General features: G+C 38.4%; 1 protein-coding gene across 4 annotated transcripts in view; it reads left to right on the forward strand.

The window, feature by feature from the left end:
- The window catches only part of IKZF3 (IKAROS family zinc finger 3), a 77207-nt gene that overhangs the window by 53337 nt on the left and 2301 nt on the right, over nucleotides 1-21569 (forward strand). For 2 of the 4 annotated variants that reach the window (XM_036340462.1, XM_036340463.1), the window contains exons 6-7: nucleotides 1813-1929; nucleotides 11779-11895. In XM_036340462.1, coding sequence (XP_036196355.1) covers nucleotides 1813-1929; nucleotides 11779-11895 — 234 coding nt within the window. The other 2 variants (XM_036340465.1, XM_036340464.1) reach the window with 2 other exon arrangements.

Genomic DNA, 21569 nt, shown 5'->3' on the forward strand with positions numbered 1-21569 from the left:
TTTGGCTATTCTGGGCTAAACTTGAAGTTTTTTGGCCATTCTTGGCTAAATTTTAATTGAAATATAATTGACATATCATTGTATTAGTTTTAGGTGTACATGGGCTAAATTTCTTAAACTCAGCTTTCTTCTTGATCAACCTTATTATTTTTAATCTCTAAAAGAGGAGCAGCAATAAGAATTCATAAAAAACAATGTTCTGTCTTGTTTTTCACTTCTTATTTTAACCAAGCAAGATGATAAATTTGTTTTCAACATTTAGAACTTCCCTCCTAGAAAAATAAAACTGACTTTATTTTTCAAATTTGGGACCTCATGTTCTTGATGTTATCTGACAACATTTTAATTGAAGAAGAAAAAGGTTTGTTTTTATGTCAATCCACACACTGCTTTGACTAAAACTCAGCCCCAAATTCTCAAATGATCACAATTTAGAGACTAAGGAATAATCAAATCTGCCCCAACAAAATCCACCGTGAGACATCATAAGTAGCAAAAGAAGGGTTTTATTTACAGCTTAGTGTTCAAAGAAATGAATTAAGGCAGAGTTTGGTCCCAAAAGTTAGAATACTTATCTTCTGTTGCTTTTTTTCAACTAAGATCTAACAGTAGTAGTCGTTTTTAAGACAGATTTTAGAAGACACCAATTTATGCAGAAACTTAACATTTTTAGCCCTAGCAAACCTACATTTATTTTAATTTGGGATTCCATAAAGATCTTTTAGTGCTTTAAATCCCAAAGGCTCTGTTTTAAACAGAGCAAGAGAATTAGAAAATAAAAATCTCAGTTTCTAAAACTCTGACAAATTTATAGGGTACATTTTATCAACAAATCAGAAAGGCCAGCCCTGCACACAGAGTTGAAGTTATTTTTTAGATATTTTAAGCCATAGAGCATTTGTAAGAGTTGGGATGATAAATGGCCTGAATTGTATGGATGAACTTTTGAGGAAACCTTTATTTCATCTTAGAAATTAAGATGAAGTCATTTTTGCAATTTATTCTTATTTCTGTTATCCAAAATTATCCTTAGTTTATTGCTCAGTTTTTATCAATTTAGCACAGACTTTATATCCACCTAGCAAGAATGAGCTAAATTTATCCAAATATGTCAACATTCTAAGGCCATCAATTTCTAGCTGAATGGCTAACTCCCACATCATAGAGCATTTTTTACTTCCAACCAGATGGGCATCACAAAATAAGTGATCCCTTCCTGTGTCTCTCTTAAACCACACTAACCTCCTTGAAGAATAAAAAGGCCCCATATTGCCAGCACCGGTTTGGCTCAGTGGATAGAGCGTCGGCCTGCGGACTCAGGGGTCCCGGGTTCGATTCCGGTCAGGGGCATGTACCTTGGTTGCGAGCACATCCCCAGTAAGACATGTGCAGGAGGCAGCTGATCGATGTTTCTCTCTCATCGATGTTTCTAACTCTCTATCCCTCTCCCTTCCTCTCTGTAAAAAATCAATAAAATATATTATTTTTTTTTAAAAAAGGCCCCATATTATTCTCTAAAGAACCAAGATTGGATCTGGAGCCAAACCACTATATTCAGTGATAATCACTAAATCCAAATCCTGTTATTTGTGAAAGGAGACTGTCCTTTCAAAGAATACATCATAATTCATCATAGACCATAACCAAACTTCAGTTTATTAAATTTAAAAGCAATGCAATTGCAGAAGTATCCAAATTCTCTGGCTGCCCTCAGAAGTCTCATTCCTAGTGAGCAGTTTTCATGGAACTCCAATGCACCATTTGTTCTGTAACCCTGAGGGTCTCTGAGTGCCCCCTGTGCTCTCCTTATAGTTGAGAAACCCTATAAATGTGAGTTTTGCGGAAGGAGTTACAAGCAGAGAAGTTCCCTCGAGGAGCACAAGGAGCGCTGCCGTACGTTTCTTCAGAGCAGTGACCTTGGTGAAACCGGTGAGTTCATGCAGCACTCATTCTGCACAGCATCTACTGTGCTGGGTGGTGGGATACAATAGTAAATAAAAAGACCAAAAGAAAAATCATGCACTTGTGGAATTTATATTTTCATGGGGAAAGAAAGACCAAAGTAAATAAGTAATGTATACAGTGTATTAGGAGATGGTAAATAGTATCAAGAAAAATGATGGGTGGGGGGAAGACAAAGAGGGTAAAGAGGATCAAATATATGGTGATGGAAGGGGACTAGGCTTAGGGTGGTGAGCACACAATATCATATATGTTATAGATAAAGCCTATTTTACGGTGTTGGGAGCTGGCCAGCTGAATTCTGTTGGTTTACACTGCTTCTGCTTTTTATCCTGATGGCATCTTTGGCTTTATCAAGGAGTTGGATTTCCTCTTTACATTATAAAGTTGTACACCTGAAATTTATAGAATGCTATTAACCAATAAAGAATATTATTAACCAATGTTAACAGATTTAATAAGAAATAAAAGAAAAAATGGGGACTGAGGAAAGACAGTGAAGGCTTCAACCAGGTGACATTTAACAAACTTAAAGAGATGCAGAGAGAGTCCTGCCTTGCTGATAACTAGGAAATAGCAAGTGCAAAGGCCCTGGGGCTTGAGTTTGAAGAAGTATAAATAGTCCTGTGTAGTTGGAATAAAAGGACAGAAGGCCAGAGCGGAAATGGGAAACCAGATCTTATCAGACCTTGTAGGCCATTGTAAAAACTTCAACTTTTACTCTAAGTGAAATAGAAAATCTTCAGAGGGTTTTGAACAGAGGTGACATGATTGGGTTTCTCCTTTGAAAATAATCACTCTCCTTGCTATTGAGAATACATTGTATTTGGGGCAAGATTGGAATTTGGAGAGTCTGGTTAGGAGGCCATTGCAATCATTCGAGAAAGAGAAAATTGTGTCTTGGTTGTGGTAGGAGCAGTGAGAAGTGTTCTAATTCTATATATATTTAAAGGTAGCACCAACAGGATTTCCTAACAGATTGATGTGGGATGTGATGAAAAATGCAGTTGCCATGGACTGAAATAGCAAAGACTGAGGGTAGAACAGCCTGAAGGGTGGCTAGGACAGAGTTGATTAAAACTGCAAGGATTTTCTTTGCATAAGACTCCAACATCAAATACTTCTCTAGTCATATTTTATTCAGTGTTTTGAATTATATGCCCCATGGTGATTGGTTGAAACACTAAATTCTTTCCATGTATAAATTGTGGTTTTATTTTATTTTCACTCTTCAGTCAAAATAGCCTGAAACTATTTTGTGTTGCATCTCTGCAGCTGTCCTTTGTCCTATCCCACTGACCATCATCCTGGTTCTGTAGCTTGGGTTGTCTGGCACTTTTATTTGGTCACTTGAAGTACTTGCTTATGTACAAATCCTCATGAGATTTGGTGTTTGACAGTAGTAGTTGCAGTTGAATAGTCTAAACATACTGAAGCAGAAAGATTACAAAAAGATGATAGAAATAATGTGAAACTCAGGGAAAATGGAGTGGAAATCATGAGTTTAACTGTACCCGTTTTGAGTGAGAGGAAACTTTTGTTATAGATAAAGCCTATTTTACGGTGTTAGGAGCTGGCCAACTGAATTCTGTTGGTTTATACTGCTTCTGCTTTTTATCCTGATGGCATCTTTGGCTTTATCAAGGAGTTGGATTTCCTCTTTATTTCTAAAGAGAAATATTTAGTCTCTTGAAAAGAAACCCATCCAAAACGTGGGTTTTGATATCTTGAGCAACATTCTTAAGGTTAGTCAGGCAATGCCTAGGCATCTTCACTTGTAGTTCCATATTTCATGCTATAGACAAAGCTTTTACTCTGAGAAATCCCCAAATTATGAAAATCTATTATATTCCAAATAGAGCATAATATTTAAAGCTAGAAAAATTAAAAAGAGCGTCTAATCCTACGTCTTCATTTAGAGGTAAGGAAATAGAGATTTATCAAAAATTCAGTGACTGGCTTAAAAATCACTAGAACTGTCATTGTTTTCATGATTAGCTATATATATATTTTTTAATTTATGGAAGAGCCCTAGCTTGGCAGCTCAGTTGGTTAGAGTGTCATCCGATAAGCCAAGATTTCGGGTTCAATCCCTGGTCAGGGCACATACAAGAAACAACCAATGACTGCATAAATAAGTGGAACAACAAATGAATATTTCTTTCTCCCCTACCTCTCTTGCTCTAAAAACAATAAATAAAACAGTTTTTAAACTTATGGAAGAGAGAATTAACATACCATAAAATTCATATTTTAAGTGCACAATTTAGTAGTTTTTAATATATTCACAAAATTATACAACCATCACCACTAATTCCATAACATTTTCATCATCCTCAAAAGAAACCCTGTCTCAGCCTTGGCTGGTTTGGCTCAGTGGATAGAGCGTTGGCCTGTGGACTAAAGGGTTCTGGGTTCGATTCTGGTCAAGAGCACATGTCTGGGTTGTGGGCTTGATCCCCAGTTGGGGGTGTGCAGGAGGCAGCCAATCAATGATTCTCTCTCATTGATGTTTCTATTTCTCTCTTCCTCTCCCTTCCTCGCTGAAATCAATAAAAATATATATATTTTTAAAAACCCTGTCCCTGTTAGCAATCACTCTCCCTCTCTCCTCTCTCCAGCCCCTGGAAACCACTAATCTGCCTTCTATGGACTTGTTTATTATGAACATTTCACATAAATGCAATCATATAATATTTGACCTTTGATGTCTGGCTTCTTTCCCTGAGCATGTTTTCAGGATTCATCCATGTTTAGCATGTGTCAGCATTTCATTCCTTTTTATGGCTGAACTAGAGGCCCGGTGCACAAAAGTTAGTGCACTTGGGTGTCCCTCAGCCCAGCCTGTACCCTCTTGCAGTCTGGGAGCCCTCAGGGAATGTCCACCTGCTGGCTTAGGCCCTCTCCCTGGGGGATCGGGCCTAACTGGCAGACAGACATCCTTAGTACTGCCACGGAGGCAGGAGAGGCTCCTGCCACCACCGCTGTGCTGGCCAGCCATGAGCCAGCTTCTGGCTGAGTGGTGTTCCCCCTGTGGAAGCACACTGACTACCAGGGGGCAGCTCCTGCATTGAGCATCTGCCTCCTGGTGGTCAGTGCGCATCATAGCAGTCATTCCGCCATTAGGGTCAATTTGCATATTACCCTTTTATTATATAGGATAGTATCCCATTCTATGGATTTACCATGTTTTATTTATCCATTCATCAGTTAATGGACATTTAGTTTTTTTCTACTTTTTTTTACTTTTGGAAAATATGGCTATATTTTTAGAAGGTTATATATTATCTGATTAGCAAAAGAAATATAGTAACACACATACATATGTATATATGTGTATCTTGATTCTCCTGGAAGTGGGGGAAAAATCAGTACCCTATCATCTATGAACAGTAAGCTCAAAATTATTGATTTTGAAATTAGGTTACCACCCATAATCTTTTTTAGGAATTTCAAATTAGGAATTATCAAGATAATTATTTTAGTTATCTTCAGTGGTAGAAGGTGATTCAGGAAATGCTGAAATACAGAGGTTAATTTGCATTTCATAGGGTGGTGTGATGGATGCGTGCAGCATACTTTAAGTCTCAGCAAAAAAAAAATAAAGGGTTAACTAAGTCAGCAAGTTTTGATTTAAATAAAACAAATATGTTGTAATGAACTAGAGGCCTGGTGGTTTCAGGTTACAGAATGTATAAAGTCACAGTTTAATCAAGTATAATAAATACTTCATGTCAGTCAATATATTATTCTCTCTTCTATTTCAAATAGTTCCCATGATTTTTCCTGAAGTCCAAAATGTAAAGAATATTTAATCCAACACAAGCCAATACTTTAATGATTGCCATTGCTTTCTATATGGTTTCCTTCTTAAAATTTGGGAATCCCAGTCTAGACATAGTGTTCCATTCTGAGCCTGATGATTAGAGTATCACCAATGGTATATCTTACCCTTCATCCCTAGCTTTTAAAGTGATGATGCTCCATAGCTACTGTGGTTGCAGCACTTCTTCATCAAGTGCTTGTTGTAAACTGAAGTGCCTAGTGTGAGAGCCAAGCCTTGGCACCAACCTGCCCCCAACAGGAAGTAGACCTTTATGGAAGCAGAGCAGATAAAAAGGCTTTGGGCTGGAGTCTAGTCTGCAAAAGAAAGCCACATTGAGCCCTAACCAGTTTGGCTTAGTGAACAGAGCATTGGCCCGCGGACTGAAGGGTCCCGGGTTTGATTCCAGTCAAGGGCATGTACCTTGGTTGCAGGCACATCCCCAGTGGGAGGTGTGCAGGAGGCAACTGATCGATATTTCTAACTGTCTATCCCTCTCCCTTCATCTCTGTGAAAAAAATCAATAAAAAATTAAATTTAAGCCGAAACCGGTTTGGCTCAGTGGATGGAGCGTCGGCCTGCGGACTGAAGGGTCCCGGGTTCGATTCCGGTCAAGGGCATGTACCTGGGTTGCGGGCACATCCCCAGTAGGAGATGTGCAGGAAGCAGCTGGTCGATGTTTCTCTCTCATCGATGATTCTGACTCTCTGTTCCTCTCCCTTCCTCTCTGTAAAAAATCAATAAAATATATTTAAAAAAAAATTAAATTTAAATTAAAATACTGCAAAAAAAAAAAAAAAAAGGAAAGCCACATTGAGCAATAGAACTTCTGACCTTACTAATCATTTTTCTCTTATTCAGGTAGCATTGTTTTATTCTCTATGTGTCAGGCTGTGTCAGAGCTGTTTGTCATGATAATCCAACAAGGGAATGGGCACTTGATCTATTGACATAATACAGAGGTCTAATAGAGGTATGTGTGATATTGTTACTTCAGGCCACATTTCTTCACGAGATGTCACAAGTGACATGATCAAGATACTCCAATTCTGCTGTCTTAATGCAGTATATATGAAAAGAAGAATGAATAGGGAAGCCCACAAATTTCATTTTCTCATTAGTTTGATCCTTATTCCAGAGAGGGACTAACAGTTTATATAGAGATTCATTTAGCCTCATTTCACACAAATTATGCATACTTGGACCAGGACATTATTTTTGTTTGACAAGTTCTAGCAATTAGAAGATTTTTTAAAGTAATTAGATAAGTTATATTTATTGTTTCAATTGTGCTAATAGAAGCAAGAGAGTTTCTGAATAAACTTATCAAGTAGCAGACCAAAGAAAAAGTTTAAAACATTTTAAAAGTCTATTTTCCCAACTGATTATTTTGCTTAAAAATTGATACTATCACCTGGCTGGCGTGGCTCAGTGTTGAGCATCGACCTATGAACTAGGAGATCACGGTTCGATTCTGGTCAGGACACATGCCCAGGTTGCGGGCCCGATCCCCAGTGGGGGATGTGCAGGAGGCAGCCAAAGATTCTCTCTCATCATTGATGTATCTCTCTCTCTGTCCTTTCATCTCTAAATCAATAAAAATATATTTTAAAAAATTGATACTATCTTACAGATAATATTCATTCTACTTGCTAAAAAAGGCAGTAATTTTATGTAACTTTTTTGTTAGAATCCTCCTTGGTCTTTGATAGCAATCTCTTGTTAGACGATTCTGATTGCACAATAACACTCCTTTGTTCCACTCTCCACTAGCTACTGACACCGTAGAAGAGGCAGGAAGCATGCCTCTTACTTGAGCTCTATTTAACACTTCAAGATCTAATGAAGGATTTTGAACAAAAACAAAAATACAACAAATTACATACTTAAATCTGCAGCCCCTTTGAGAGAGAAATGGCATCATGGGAACAGGTAACAAAAACCAGACAAACTATTTCAGACTTGCACAGAAATAAAAGTAGTAATCTATTCTGTAATTAAGACTTCATATTCATTTCATTATTTATTTTTTTAGCATGTCTTTAAAGTCATTTTTCTAATGAAAATTTGTGTATTTACTATATACTAGGCAAGTGATATGAAGGGAAATTGATCCAGAATTACAGTCTTACTCCTATGCTCTTCCATGAACCAAGTGTGCAAGTAGTTCCTTGCCACAATCCCATATCCCCACACCCACCCCTTGCAACATTAAACTGCCAAACACCACCCAGGAACGGATTTCCTATTTCATCATTTAAACCCATTATCTTGTTCCCTTACTATCTTGCCAAACTGGTTTCCCTCCACTTACATTTCTGAGACATGATGCAGCAAGATAACAAGTCTAGACTGTTTGTATAAATAGACAGTTGGGTCCTAAAGTTGAAACAGAGGACCAAAAGCCAATAGTCTTCTTTTTCTTCCTTTTTTGTGTATTATCTAAACTCTGTAATCCACAAAAAATTGTCTAAGTCAAAAGCATTTATTTGTGTTTTAAAGGGCACTCATTTAGTGGTATTGCACAGCAGCTGGCCAAGAATTGCAAGGCAAAGACTAGCAGTTTGGGAAAGAAAATGACAGTGCAGCATATTCAATTGAAAGTTTAGCCTTTGCCTAACTTGCCAATTAGAAAGTAGTTAACTCAATAAAGATTAACTTAATCTTTGCAGCGTTTCTCAACCTGTGGTCTCGACCCCTTTGGGGGTCGAATGACCCTTTCGCAGGGGTCACCTAAGATCATCCTGCATATCAGATATTTACATTACGATTCATAACAGTAGCAAAATTACAGTTATGAAGTAGTAACAAAAATAATTTTATGGTTGGGGGTCACCACCACATGAGGAACTGTATTAAAGGATCTAGGAGTTAGGAAGGTTGGGAACCACTACTTTAGAGTGTATTCACACATACAATGAGAATTGGACTCATGGATTTGATATTTTGAGTGAGGGTGTTGGTGGAAGAAGCCCTCTGGTTTAGTTTCAGAGGATTTCTTTCAATCTAACCAGAATTATGGAAATGGGAAAGTCTCCACCTATGCCTCAAATTATCTGTCTATCCATAACCTCCAGAATTTCATGTTTTAAAAACGTGAGTCATTTGGTCACTGATTTACAGGGTATGCTTTATCTAGAAATAACTGTCAAGACAAGCTTGGTGAGTAACCAGGGATAAAAAGGTGATGTTATCTCAGAGCGTTGCCATTTAGTGACATGCCCTAATTACGTTATTTAGGTCAATGTATCCCCGCTTTGGCATCCTCCCAAATATAGAGGATATTGAGTATGTGTCCTCAGACAACTGCTGTGGTAATTGATAGTGACTTTGGTAAAACGTAGGCAGTGGCTACTGAGAGACAAGAGAGGAAACTAGACTGGCAGCAGATTGCTTGGGGAAAGTCCTGGGACTAAACGGCCTTACCTCTGGGTAAGGACAGGGCCATTAGAATAGTGACTGAAGAGACTGATAAGAATAGTGGTAAAATGGGGATAAAGTTAAAAATTCCCAAAGTACTGTTCTTCATTCTAATTTCACTTTAAATCTTTTTTATAATAAACACAGGGTGTGGGGGAGCCTTACCTGGATTTAATCCTCTCAAAGGTGCTCAAACCAGAATGAATGTTCCCAGTCAAAGCACAAGTTTTGCCTCTCTGATGCTTCTGAGAAAAAGCCTCCTTCTAACAGCCTCAGGAACTTATTTCAAATCCCAGGCCTTTGTCTTTCATCTCTCTGCTCTGAGTACTACCACATCTGGTGGTGGTTTGTGTGAAAGGAAATAATATATATATAATAGTTTCCTGTTTGGTCATTTAAACTTATTCCTGTGCTGGACAGAATTTGATACACTTCACTCAATAGCAGTGTCCTGTCACTAAAGTGCCAGTTGTTTACAATGGCTGTCAAAGTTGCAATACCTCACCACTAACCCCAAAGTTGCAAGCCTCTTACTCTGACCTTACTGTTTTCATTACACAAATAGTATTGTTAATAGCTTAAACTGGAGGGTGGGATTTATTTCTTTAGAACATAGAATTATATTTTTTATAAGAAACTCACAAAATATAGCAAGTATGACCATTATTATCATCTTCTTAATCATTTCTGGAGCCAGATTCCATTTTATTTCTGATTTTTAAAAATCCTGAGTTTATAACTTATTGTGTAATGATTGGTGTAGTGTTTTTTTAAAAAATCAAAAACATGCCAATAAAAAAATGAAAAAATATTTAATACTTTGACTTCTCTTTTTCTAATTTGGCTTTCGCTCTTTTGCCCTGACCATACTTGATAATCTTGCCCTGGAAGTCTTTCTCTGTCCCATTTACTGCATAGGTGACCGGTGTTCTCTCACTGAGAGATCATAGAATTGGTGACATTATTTCTGTATATTAAAAACTCTTCACTCAACAAACTCTTCAACTTCAGAACAAGCACTGACAGTTCCTAAGTCTATGTATATAGTTGCGGGGGTGGGGGGGTGGGGGGTGGATCTATTCTGCAATTATCACTTGCCTTTTACTCTCATCATGTAACTAAAACCAATTCCTTTTTCCTTAAAGACATTGGAAATGTATGGATCCTTCATTTTAATTAGGACCTCCTGAAATGCCTACAATGAAACAGAGAGAACTGTTTGTAGTATCATAGTATATTTGCTTAGGGCAGGAGTGAGCAAACTGTGACCCTCAGACCAAATGTAGCCAGCAGCCTGATTGTGTACAGAGGTTTTTACATTTTTAAAGGGTGGTGGGTTGAGTTTTAAAAACCAAAGAGACTATGGAACACAGACAATATGTGTCCCATTAAAGTTTAAAATATTTACTATCTGGCCCTTTACAAAAAAAGTTTGCTGGTCTCTAGCTTGGGTTTAGTAGCATCATGTGTTAAAGTTTAAAGCCCTATATTTAGAGCAGCTTGTATCTCTGAACTTTAAGCATGAACTCTTATAGGGGACTGCTTGCTGTACAAGAGTAAATTATACTATTATTCCCACTAACTGTTTAGTTGATTAGATATTCTTCTAGTGGTTCTCAATTCTGGCTGCATTTTAAAATAATTTGGAGACCTTTACAAATCTGTTGCCTAGGCCCCTACACCAGAGATCCTGATTTAATTGATCTGAAAGTGGGGCCTGCGCATAGGTGTGTCTTACATGCTCATAATCGGTGGCACATCTGGGAACCACAGGCCTACACCACTGGAAGGTCTGTTCGTGGATTAACAATTAGATCACTTTCTTAGGCAATTTTTATTCACATTTTTTCATTAGAAATGTAATAAAGATGCATTATACAAATTGCTCTTTAATTTCAAGACAGACGTGTTGCTCAGGGAAATTTTAACTGAGACCATTTTTAAATGTGAAGAGCATATGAAACAGATAATGCAGAGCCCAGAGAAATAGAATTTTAAAAGATAGGAACTGAAAGAAGCATGCTGGGGGGAAAAAAAGAAAGAAAGAAAAAAACCACTCACAATTTCAATACACAAATCACTGAGTAGATTTCTTGCTGTCTGGGTAAGAGTATCTATTTTCAAAAGTGCTATTAACATAAACAGAGCAGTAAATCTGGGGCACCATACTTTTTTTTTTCCAAAGTTGTTAAGAAGAATTATATCAGTCTGCAGGTGTCACACGCAGTTACTCAGAATCAGAAAGAAGGCTGATCGGAGGCTAGAAGATCGCTCTATCTTTTTGCAACCAACCACGTCCATTCTGTTTATTTAATACTTCCTCTTGCTAATGAAGGTACTATCTGGGGATGGGTTGGGCTTTTCCATCTCAGCAGAAGGACTGCCAGATTTGAATGTGCCCTGTTGCTGTCTTCACTGACCACAGCAGGCCCCCCAGGCAGGAATCTGAGCAATAATAACCGGTAACAAAAGATGATGTACCAGATATCTGACATTTTTTCTTCCAGTTTATTTGTTGTTCTTCCCCATTTACCAATTTTTCCCCCTCTTCTTTTTACATTTTCCCCAACCAGCAAGTGCGGAGGCAAGACACCTCAAAGCAGAGATGGGGAGTGAGAGAGCCCTGGTTCTGGACAGATTAGCCAGCAATGTGGCCAAGCGAAAAAGCTCCATGCCTCAGAAGTTCATCGGTAAGAAGAAAGCCCTCTTCCTGCTGCTGTCGGCAGAGAGTTTGAATGCGATAACAGGACGCTTATTACACAGGCCCTTCCTAACTTAATTTCTGTTCAAATAGGTTGTTGGTTTTCCATTGCTCACGTTTATTTTTTTGTGATTCATTTTGAGAACTAGAGCAAATAGAATAAAATATTTTAACTAAAGAATCTTCACAACTGAAGATGGGAGTATTTGAGATCCAATTTCCTAAAGGAGTTGGTGTTTAAAATGCTATTCCTTCCTCTTTATTCTGAGTGACATATGTTGCATGAGTTTGTGCAAGTAAGATGTTCAAGATAACATTTTTTGTAATCTTTTGTAATTATATTTTACAAGTTGGTTCCGTTATCATGCTCAAAACTTTTTTCATGCTCTAAAACGTATTGCCATATTTTCTTGAATTTGATTCATAATTGGCTTTAAGAGAAAGTGTTTGGGAAAACATAGATTTAAATAATAAGATTTGATTTAGTCATTTATCTTACTGGAGTTAATTTTTATGCCATTGGTTTTCACATTGTCAAAAAATACAACATAAGGAGATGACTAAGAAATAATTATGTCCATTAAAGTATTAGGACTGCTGAAGGGCAGAGATATTTTGCTGAACTGTCCCAGATGCTTACATAAACATGACCATGATATTTAAAATAGATTTGTATTTGTGAAGTAGGCAGCTGAATTAAATGTATCAGTTTTGCTATAAATTGAAAGCGCTATTGAACAAAAATAGTTATCACATGAAAATAGACCTCGCTCGACACCAATGATATTTTAGAAATCTGTCAGTCTGTTTTTCCAAAGCTGCTGTTGCTGTTGATGTCTTACTCCAGTCCTTTTGTGTTTATTCTTTTCAATAGCTTTTACAGATATTAAGTGCCTATCTGCTTTTTAAATCTTGTTAATTTATTCTGGTCTAGATAATTTCTTACAGGCTGACATTTTATGTGAATTATAGAGATATAATGAAAGAACCCATGTATTTCAAAATTACCTAACTTGATATTTATGCTTACTTATTTTGATTAGCTGAAAACTGTTTGCACCCTTTTAGTCACTTTAAGAATAAATTTTGTCAGACTATAGTTGTTGCATTTTAGTTCAGAGAGACCCCCTTCCTCCTTACCATCTTTCCTCTCCTTGGTGAAAGATGTCAGGGGTATGTAGTGACTTCCATGTGGAGTTAGGCACAGTGGACCAATTGTGATGCCAAGATATTATTTTAAGATGTTGCTCCTATCTCTTTTGAGCTTTGCTTATATGAAGAAGTTGTGACTGGAGTACAGAAGAAAGCTTTGATTGTTATTCTATGCCATGAGCATAATTTAATTCGGGGAAGTTTTGACTCTAGCTGATGTGGGGAGGTTCATGGGGGGAAATGGGCAAGAAAAAAATGTAAAGTGCCTTAATTTATATTCAGTTATGGTCAATGCATTTTGGTCTAAGAGAACTAAAATATGAGAGAAAGTACCTAGTTCTTATAGCTACCCCACACCTATTGTTGAGCCATAGCCCTACCTAATATAATAAAAGTTGCTTTGGTATTTTCATGGATTTAAAAACACATATTTTACCCTGGTCAGTTTTGCTTAGTGGATAGAGTGTCAGCTCTTGGACTGAAGAGTCACAGGTTCAGTTCCAATCAAGGGCATGTACCTCGGTTGCAGTTTCAATCCCTGGCCCTGGTCGGGGCATATGTGGGAGACAACCAATCGATGTGTCTCTCTCACATCAATGTTTCTCTCTCCTCCTCATTTCCACTCTCTCTTGAGATCAATGGAAAAATATCTTTGGGTGAGGATTAACATAAATAAACCAACAAAAACCCACATGTTTCATATGTCCAGGTCCATGCCATTTTACTCGTTGCATCAGGGATTGATGTTCCATTTGTTTGTTACCATTGTGACCAGAGGATTTTCATGCCTCCATTTCCAGACTCATGAGAAATGCTGATCTTGTAGGTTGATTTCCTTCATCTTCTGAACCCATCACATTCTCTCTTTGTGGAATCAGGAAAGCCAGTAGAGTTAGCTCTTAATTTGCACTGAGGTGTAGTAACTGCAGAGCTTCAGGGCACCCAAATAATTGGGGGAAGTTTTTTTGGTAAATTGTGGTATAGTGCATTAGGAAGAACCCTGGATTAGAAGCCAAAAGACCCAGGTTCTGATTCTAGCTCAGTCATTTCTTAACTGTTTGTGTGTTTAGACAAATCATGTAACCTTTCTGGGCCTCTGTTTACTCATCTGTGAAATGAGGAGACCGAATAGGTGATGAAGTGATCAGAAAGGTCCCTCCCAGCTCTATCATTCTCCAAGTCTGTGAGATAAGTTAGAAAAGGTAGCAATTATGAATACCCTTTGTGTTTATCAAGCTCTTATGAATGACTTTATATAACTCTTTTCTCAAGGTTGTATAGGTATGGTGTTTATGTTAGGAACCATATCATATATTTTAGGGGTATTTTTAATAAGATGAATCTGAGATTCTATAAAACAGCTGTGTTAGCTCAACAGTCATATATCTGACTTAGAAATCACTGCTTGTTCATTCACTTTTTTGTCCATTCATTCATCATGAGATGGTTATAAAGCTCCTGCCACGCACATGATATTCCTGTGTCTAAACATTGTTCTAATCTTCTAGCATTACCTTATATCCTGAACCTTTTAGAAATATTTTTATAAGCTTTTTAGTCATTTAACTGAATCAATCTTTTTGATAGAAAATATCAAGGGGGGCAGGAAAAGGAACATTATGGCAATGTGATATGAAGTGATGTAAAATATATGGGGCTAATGTTTCCCTCCTCCCCTCTCCTCTCCTCTCTTCTCTCTCCTGTATTTCCTCTCCGTTTTCTGAAAAGATCAGCTGCCAGGGAAATGGCAGTGGGTAAAGTGTGAAGGAAGAATGAGTCACTCCCTTTAATCCTTGCTGACAGTTGCACAGCACTCAGACATACCTTGGCTTCCCTGCCCTCTTGAACTATGAGGGTAAGGGTAAAATTATATAATCAGGTCAGCCTGATACTTTCCCAGCAGGCTAGAGATAATTACCAGTAGGTAACATTTCTCATCCATTAGAATCGAACCGAGGAAGAGGGACCTATTGGATTAAGTTTAAATGCATTTAGAAACACAAAACCATGACTCTATTGAAGAGTAAGAGTGCAATTACATCAATAGGAGAAAAATAAAATCATTTTTCCCTAATTCTCCAATAAATTTGTATCACTTTCTCTAAAATGGGAAATAAATTGACACGTATTCATTAGAAATCAGCATCTTCCATCATCAAAATAATTATTCTTAGTTGTTCTTTTCAAAGAATAAGAAGACTTTACTTTTAGTGCCCAACCCTTTTAGGGGTTGTCCTTTCTCTGAATCTTTTTCTCCGATTATAAACTTGTTGGACTATACTTCTAACTAGGCCATCTTCAAGTACTTGGCTCAAAATAGAGGCCAGATTTCTTTCCTGAGGGGAGGCGGGAAATGATGACATTTCTGCATATTGCTTTTTCTGATTTTCATTCTTTTTCCAAAAACAGATGTGGTATTCAGACCATAGCATCTCCTTATTTTATTTTATGCATTACTTTATTAAAGGAGGTTTTCATGTCTAAATGAACATGAAAAAATATCTCACTCAACTGCGGTAAACATATGAGTGAGGTTTTGACACTTCAGCAAACACCATCGATTCTCCCTGTGAAGTAACTGAAGAGAAATTGTCCGCTTTGGTTAACAGAGTGACAGCAGCAGTTTTAATACCTGTTTCTAAAAGCACAAAGTAACTTCTCCCACCCTGTCCCAAAAGGCTGGAATCCATGCTCCTATATGTATTAAGTCATAGCATTTTAGATCTTGAAGGGACATTAGGAACCACCCAGTGAAGTTCTTTTACCAAGGAGGGAAAGGGGGTCAGAGAGGTAGGTGACAGAGCAGGGCCAGAACCTAGAGCTGAAAGTACTGCAGTCTAAGGGCACCCAGAGCAGTGTGTGTCGTGTGTGGGACACGGGGGCTGTGGGCAGGGATGAGTTTAGACATGAAGCTCGTGGAAGAAAAGCTCTGAAAAAGGGCAGTCGTTCTCCTTCAAGGATGTGTTCTCATTTTTTATTACTGAATTTATTGGGGTGGCATTGGTTAATACATTATATGCGTTCCCAGTTTATAATTCTGTGATACATCATTTCTTATTTCATTGTGTGCTCACCACACAAAGTCTACTCTCCTTCCATCACCATATATGTGGCCCTTTTACCCTCTTCATCCTCCCCGCATGGTGTGTTTTCTTGAGAAAAGAAGTTATCTCCCGCTGGTGACTCCATCAGGACAGACAACATCCAAGTAGCACTTCACAGAGGACAAGACTTCTGCATAAAAAAAAAATTGTGTGGTCTACAGCTCAGTTTTCCTCACTGCCACCCCCACAGCTCTCTCTGTTCTCTCTCCTTCCTGCTTCTTATTCTGTGGCTCCCCTCTGCTTTCCTCCTCCTGGAAGAAGTGTTAGTCACTTTAGTCTTATTTAGATTGAGATTAGAGCCATAATCATCATCAGATATTCCATTTACCCTACTTAACCTGCCTTTTTTCTTTTTGGATATATGTTTGCAGTAAGTGATAATACGTATGGAAAATGGTATGAAGGTAGCAGCAATACATTCAAGTGACTTGAAGAAACTTAAAAACAAAGCAAATCTGAATATTTCACATTACCCATCATGATGATGGTAATATTGGAATTGTGTTATTTTTATAATGTTAAATCATTTCCCCTCTTCAAAAAAAAAAAACTTCCAATGGCTCCCATTGGAATAAAATCCAAACAATGCAGGCAGTCTGAGCCTTCCACACTTTGTCTCCAGTTTACCTTTTCTAATATTATTACTTCAGCCAACTACTCCCTTCATTCAGCCACAATGTACTCACACTTCTATACTGTTCTACTTCCATGTAATGTTCTTCCCATGCTCTGTCTGAAGTGCCCACCCTCACATCTGCCCTTAAAGGTACACATGGTCTACATTCCCCTACTCTCCTGAGCTCTCTCCCTCTGCACTCAAGGCAAGGTTAACCGTCTGCTTTATGTTATATATATGTCTGTCTCCACTACCTCCCTACCACCACCTCCCATCACTACCACCACCTCCCATGGTAAGAAAACTTTAAAGAAAAGAATAGATTGCTATTTGTGCCGTATTATGTGTGGCATATTTGAGAAGTGGTCTGTATTTCTCTCTTGGCTACTCTATACTTGGTTTCTCCACATAGTATTAAGGATATTGATTTGTAAGAAACTGTGTAAATGCTGCATCTCCTATGGATTGCAATTATGTGTGTATTCCTCAAAGCTCCTAAAATGGTGTGATGGTGATGATGATGATGATGATGATGATGATAGATCTGTCATTTATTGAGTCCTTACATATGCCAGACACTCATTGAACACCTTGCAGACATCACAATTCTGCATCATAGATATTTCTTGAATGCATGGTGCTGGTTCTTAGAGAACAAAGCAGTGCTGGGATTGTGCCACCTTGGGCAAGGTAGCGACCAGGAAACAGCAGTTAATGCTGAAACACATACTGGGTTTGCATCCTGGTTCTCCATTTTACCAACTGAGCAACCTCGACAAGTTAATCAGACTGTTTGCACTTTAGGTTCTTCATATGTCTAAGAGATGATAATTCATCTTAGGTAAAATGAGGCAATATGTAAAGTACCTAGGACAGCACTGGATATATAGTAGAGGCTCAATAAATAGTAACTATTCTTATTAGTATTACAACGTAAGGCATAGTGCTGGGTACTGTGCATTATAAAGACCAGAAGTAAACAGATTAGGGTGGTAGGTCTTGTACCTTGACCCTAAAGGCAGAGGATGGAATCCACATGCTCAGTGAAGGTCCCTTTTAGCTTTAGGCTGTGATTCTATACTTTGAAGTTGGCACTTAGAAGCCAACAATCATATACCCTGGCCACATTGCAGCAATTCGGGACAGGTGGTTGCTTAGTAGTATTACCAAAGCCTAAATATTAGGGATCAACACCTTTAAAAATAATTACAGGCCCTAGCTCAGCGGTTCTCAACCTGTGGGTCGCGACCCATTTGGCGGTCGAATGACCCTTTTACAGGGGTCGCCTAAGACTATCCTGCATATCAGATATTTACATTACGATTTATAACAATAGCAACATTACAGTTATGGAGTAGCAATGAAAATAATTTTATGGTTGGGTCACAACATGAGGAACTGTATTTAAAGGGCCAGAAGGTTGAGAACCACTGCCCTAGCTGGTTTGGCTCAGTGAATAGAGCGTTGGCCTACAAACTGAAGGGTCCTGGGGTCCGATTCTGTTCAAGGGCAGGCTCCATTCCCATTAGAGGGTGTGCAGGAGCAGCCAATCAATGATTCTCATCATTGATGTTTCCATCTCTCTGTCCTTCTCCCTTCCTCTCTGAAATCAATAAAAATATATTTTAAAAAAGAGTCAACGGTAGGGAATGGCCCAACCAAGCAGCCTTGGTTTCTGAACTTAGGACTTGTTGTTGCCATTTGTATTTTCATTGGAAGCAAAACCTCTAATTCAGCCTAAAGCTGCTATCATTAGTCATTCAGAGGTGTGGTATGATTTTGACTAGAAGCTGGACTAGAGGCTCCGTGCAGGTTTGGGAGCAGTTACACTGTTGTGGTTTGACTAACCTTTCTTATGAGTGTGTTACTAAAGAAACGTGAGCTGTTGGCTTTTCAATTACTGTAGCTTACCCCTTCTGAGTTTCATACACATTGAGTCATCGAGTCTACAGGTGACTGATAATCATCTGCACGACTCAAGTTACCGTAACCCAGAGATGAGGGGATCTGATGACTGCAGGGTGCGTGCACGTGAAGATCTGAGGCTCTCCCATCCTCTTCACAATGAACAATGGTCTGCGTTAACCGCAGAACACAGTCACCTATTTCCACTCATCCAGGGGTTCATTTTCCTCTTAATGTTTTGCCTCTTACAACTTTAGCACTCAGCTGTTCTCTGACATGTGCTGCAGGTGGTATAGACTGTGAAATTGTAGGCCTAATGAAGTATAACCAACGCTTGGGAGAAAGGATAAAAGCAGAGTTTGTGTTGTACCTGTCCCACCCTAGGAAATTTATGGAGCCTCATTGTTGGGAGAAAAGATAAAAAGATTCTCAGGGACCCCTGGTATGGGGAGTTGAGTGAGCTAGCCACACTGGAAAATCATCAACCTTGAAAAGGCCAAGAAACCAAAGTTCATCACTTCTGTGTCACTCTTAGGGGAATGAACAATTGTGACCTTAGCTGGCTTTCCTGTTGTCAGTCTCATTCTTCCAAACAGCCTTGATCAAAGATACATCTGATCTGGAAGCTGAAAATAAGAAAGCAAATGCCTGCTTTTCTATTGCTTTTTGTTGAGTTGCCAAGGCAGGATGTTTTTTCTTTGCATATTTTTTCTCTCAGGTATTTGTCTAAAGTCTCTCAGGTTGGCCTTAAGGTAGTGGGGATGTGGGACAAATCCATTCGATTACATTAAGTCTTTTAGCTGGTCTTTCTAGCTCCAGTTCTCTACGTTCTGGTTCATCTTACACATTGCTGTTACATTAATATCCTGAAAACATTTCGACCACAAGCCTCCCTTGCTCAAGGGCATGACGTGGTTTGCTGTTTATTCAAATCCAAACCTTATGGTTGACCATTCAGAATGCCCATCATGTCCCACCATGTGTTATCTTTTTTCAGTATCTCCCAAAATGTGGGATACAAAGTGCCAGGAGGCCCACAGGCCTTTTAAAAACCTTGATCCACATGGCAAGAAATTTATTTTCTTTTTAGTTCTTTTTCAATCTCCCTGATTATATTAAGAAGAAAGATTGAAACTTATTTTAATGCTAGTCGTTGAACACTCTTGGTGATTTCTGTTTTGAACAAAGACAGGGTGGATCTTTGTCTCAAGTACTCACAGTAGAGTCTGATCAAAATTGAATTGATTACTCTGTTTCATCATCTTTATTTTTCATAGTTACCTTCTTTTTGTGGCAAGTGATTCTGGTTTTCCATATATGTTAGTGACACAGTTTTCTTTTTTTAAAAATATATATGTCTTTATTGATTTCAGAGAGGAAGGAAGAGGTAGAGAGAGATAGAAACATCAATGATGAGAGAGAATCATTGATCGGCTGCCTCCTGCATACCACCCACTGGGGATCAAGCCCACAGCCCAGGCATGTGCCCTTGACCAGAATCGAACCTGGGATCCTTCAGTCCTCAGGCTGAAGCTCTATCCACTGAGCCAAACTGGCTAAGGCGTGACACCGTTTTCTTAAAAAACTGATTTATTTTAACAAAAGAAAGAAAGGAAACTGATTCAAACAAAACAAAAAAACCCCTGATGTTTACCAAGTATTTTCTGTGTGCCAGGTACTGTTCTAAATGCTTACCAGGGAGTCTTCGAGGTAGATACGATTATTATCCCCATTTTACAAGAGGACTTGGAGCCATAGAGGTTAAGTAACTTGCCCAAGGTCATGAAACTAGTAACTGATGAGCCAGCATCAAATCCAGTCCATGTGACTCTAGTGTTCATGCTGTCAACCACCAAACCACCCTAGTGTGTGAATATTGCAGAATGTGAAGGATTAAGTGAAGCTTGAGAAATACTTTATTTCATACGTCTGATATTAGCTATATCCAGACTTTCAGTCTTCCCTGCTGTGGACCCCCTTTTCTACCTTCATTCATGCTTCTCCCTCAATTAGGATGTCCCGTCTACCTCTATGAAAAAATCAAAATCCTACCATTTCAAGACTCTTCTCAAAATTTAGGTTATCCAAGAATGATTTCCCTACCCCAAGTATTCCTGAAATGTTTGCATTCATTTAACACTTAAGTAAATGATTTGTACCAAACCACCTTGCCTTATAATTCTTTTTACAGAAGACACATTACTCTCCTACGTAAATGCTTCAAACATGGCATTTAGAATAAAATCAAAGGCCTCCATAGGGCACATCCCTTTCACAACTTTTAGCATTTTTCTCCAGTTCCATATATACAGATCTTATTTCTCTCCTATTAGGTTGGAAAGATCTCAAGAAAAGGAACTTGTTTTTCTAATCCTTTTGTTTTCTTTTTTTTTTCCTTTTGTTTTCTTATATTGGCTTTTCATTGTTGAACCCTTTACTGTCTGGTGGTGACAAATTTTGGAACCACAGCATGCCTAGGAAATGTTACAGAAGAGAGGGTATGGTTCAGCAAATCTCTCCAGAACCCAATGTCTACAGAATGAAAAAGCATCACATTTATGCCCACTTCCAGCTCTTGACACATCTTTCCCGCTTCTCTCCCTTTGACCTGCCACTCACCACTGAGCACATCTCTATAAGCCCCGCTCCTGCCTTTCCTGTGGCCAGAGAGCCTTGGTTTTCTAACACACAACACCCACACGCCCTAAAGGTGGCTAAACTCTGTTTTCAAAATCTCTCAGCAGTTTGACATGAGAAGTAGGAAAGGGTGACCACAAATAATTTTTTCAGTTAAGTGTGAGATAGGTCCTAATGATCACATATGTATTAGTAATACCTTTTTTTAAGCAAAAGAATCACACACTTTATGAAAGGGACAAAGATCAT

The sequence above is a fragment of the Myotis myotis genome, unplaced genomic scaffold, assembly GCF_014108235.1.
Source record: "Myotis myotis isolate mMyoMyo1 unplaced genomic scaffold, mMyoMyo1.p scaffold_m19_p_17, whole genome shotgun sequence".
NCBI classification, from domain to species: domain Eukaryota; kingdom Metazoa; phylum Chordata; class Mammalia; order Chiroptera; family Vespertilionidae; genus Myotis; species Myotis myotis.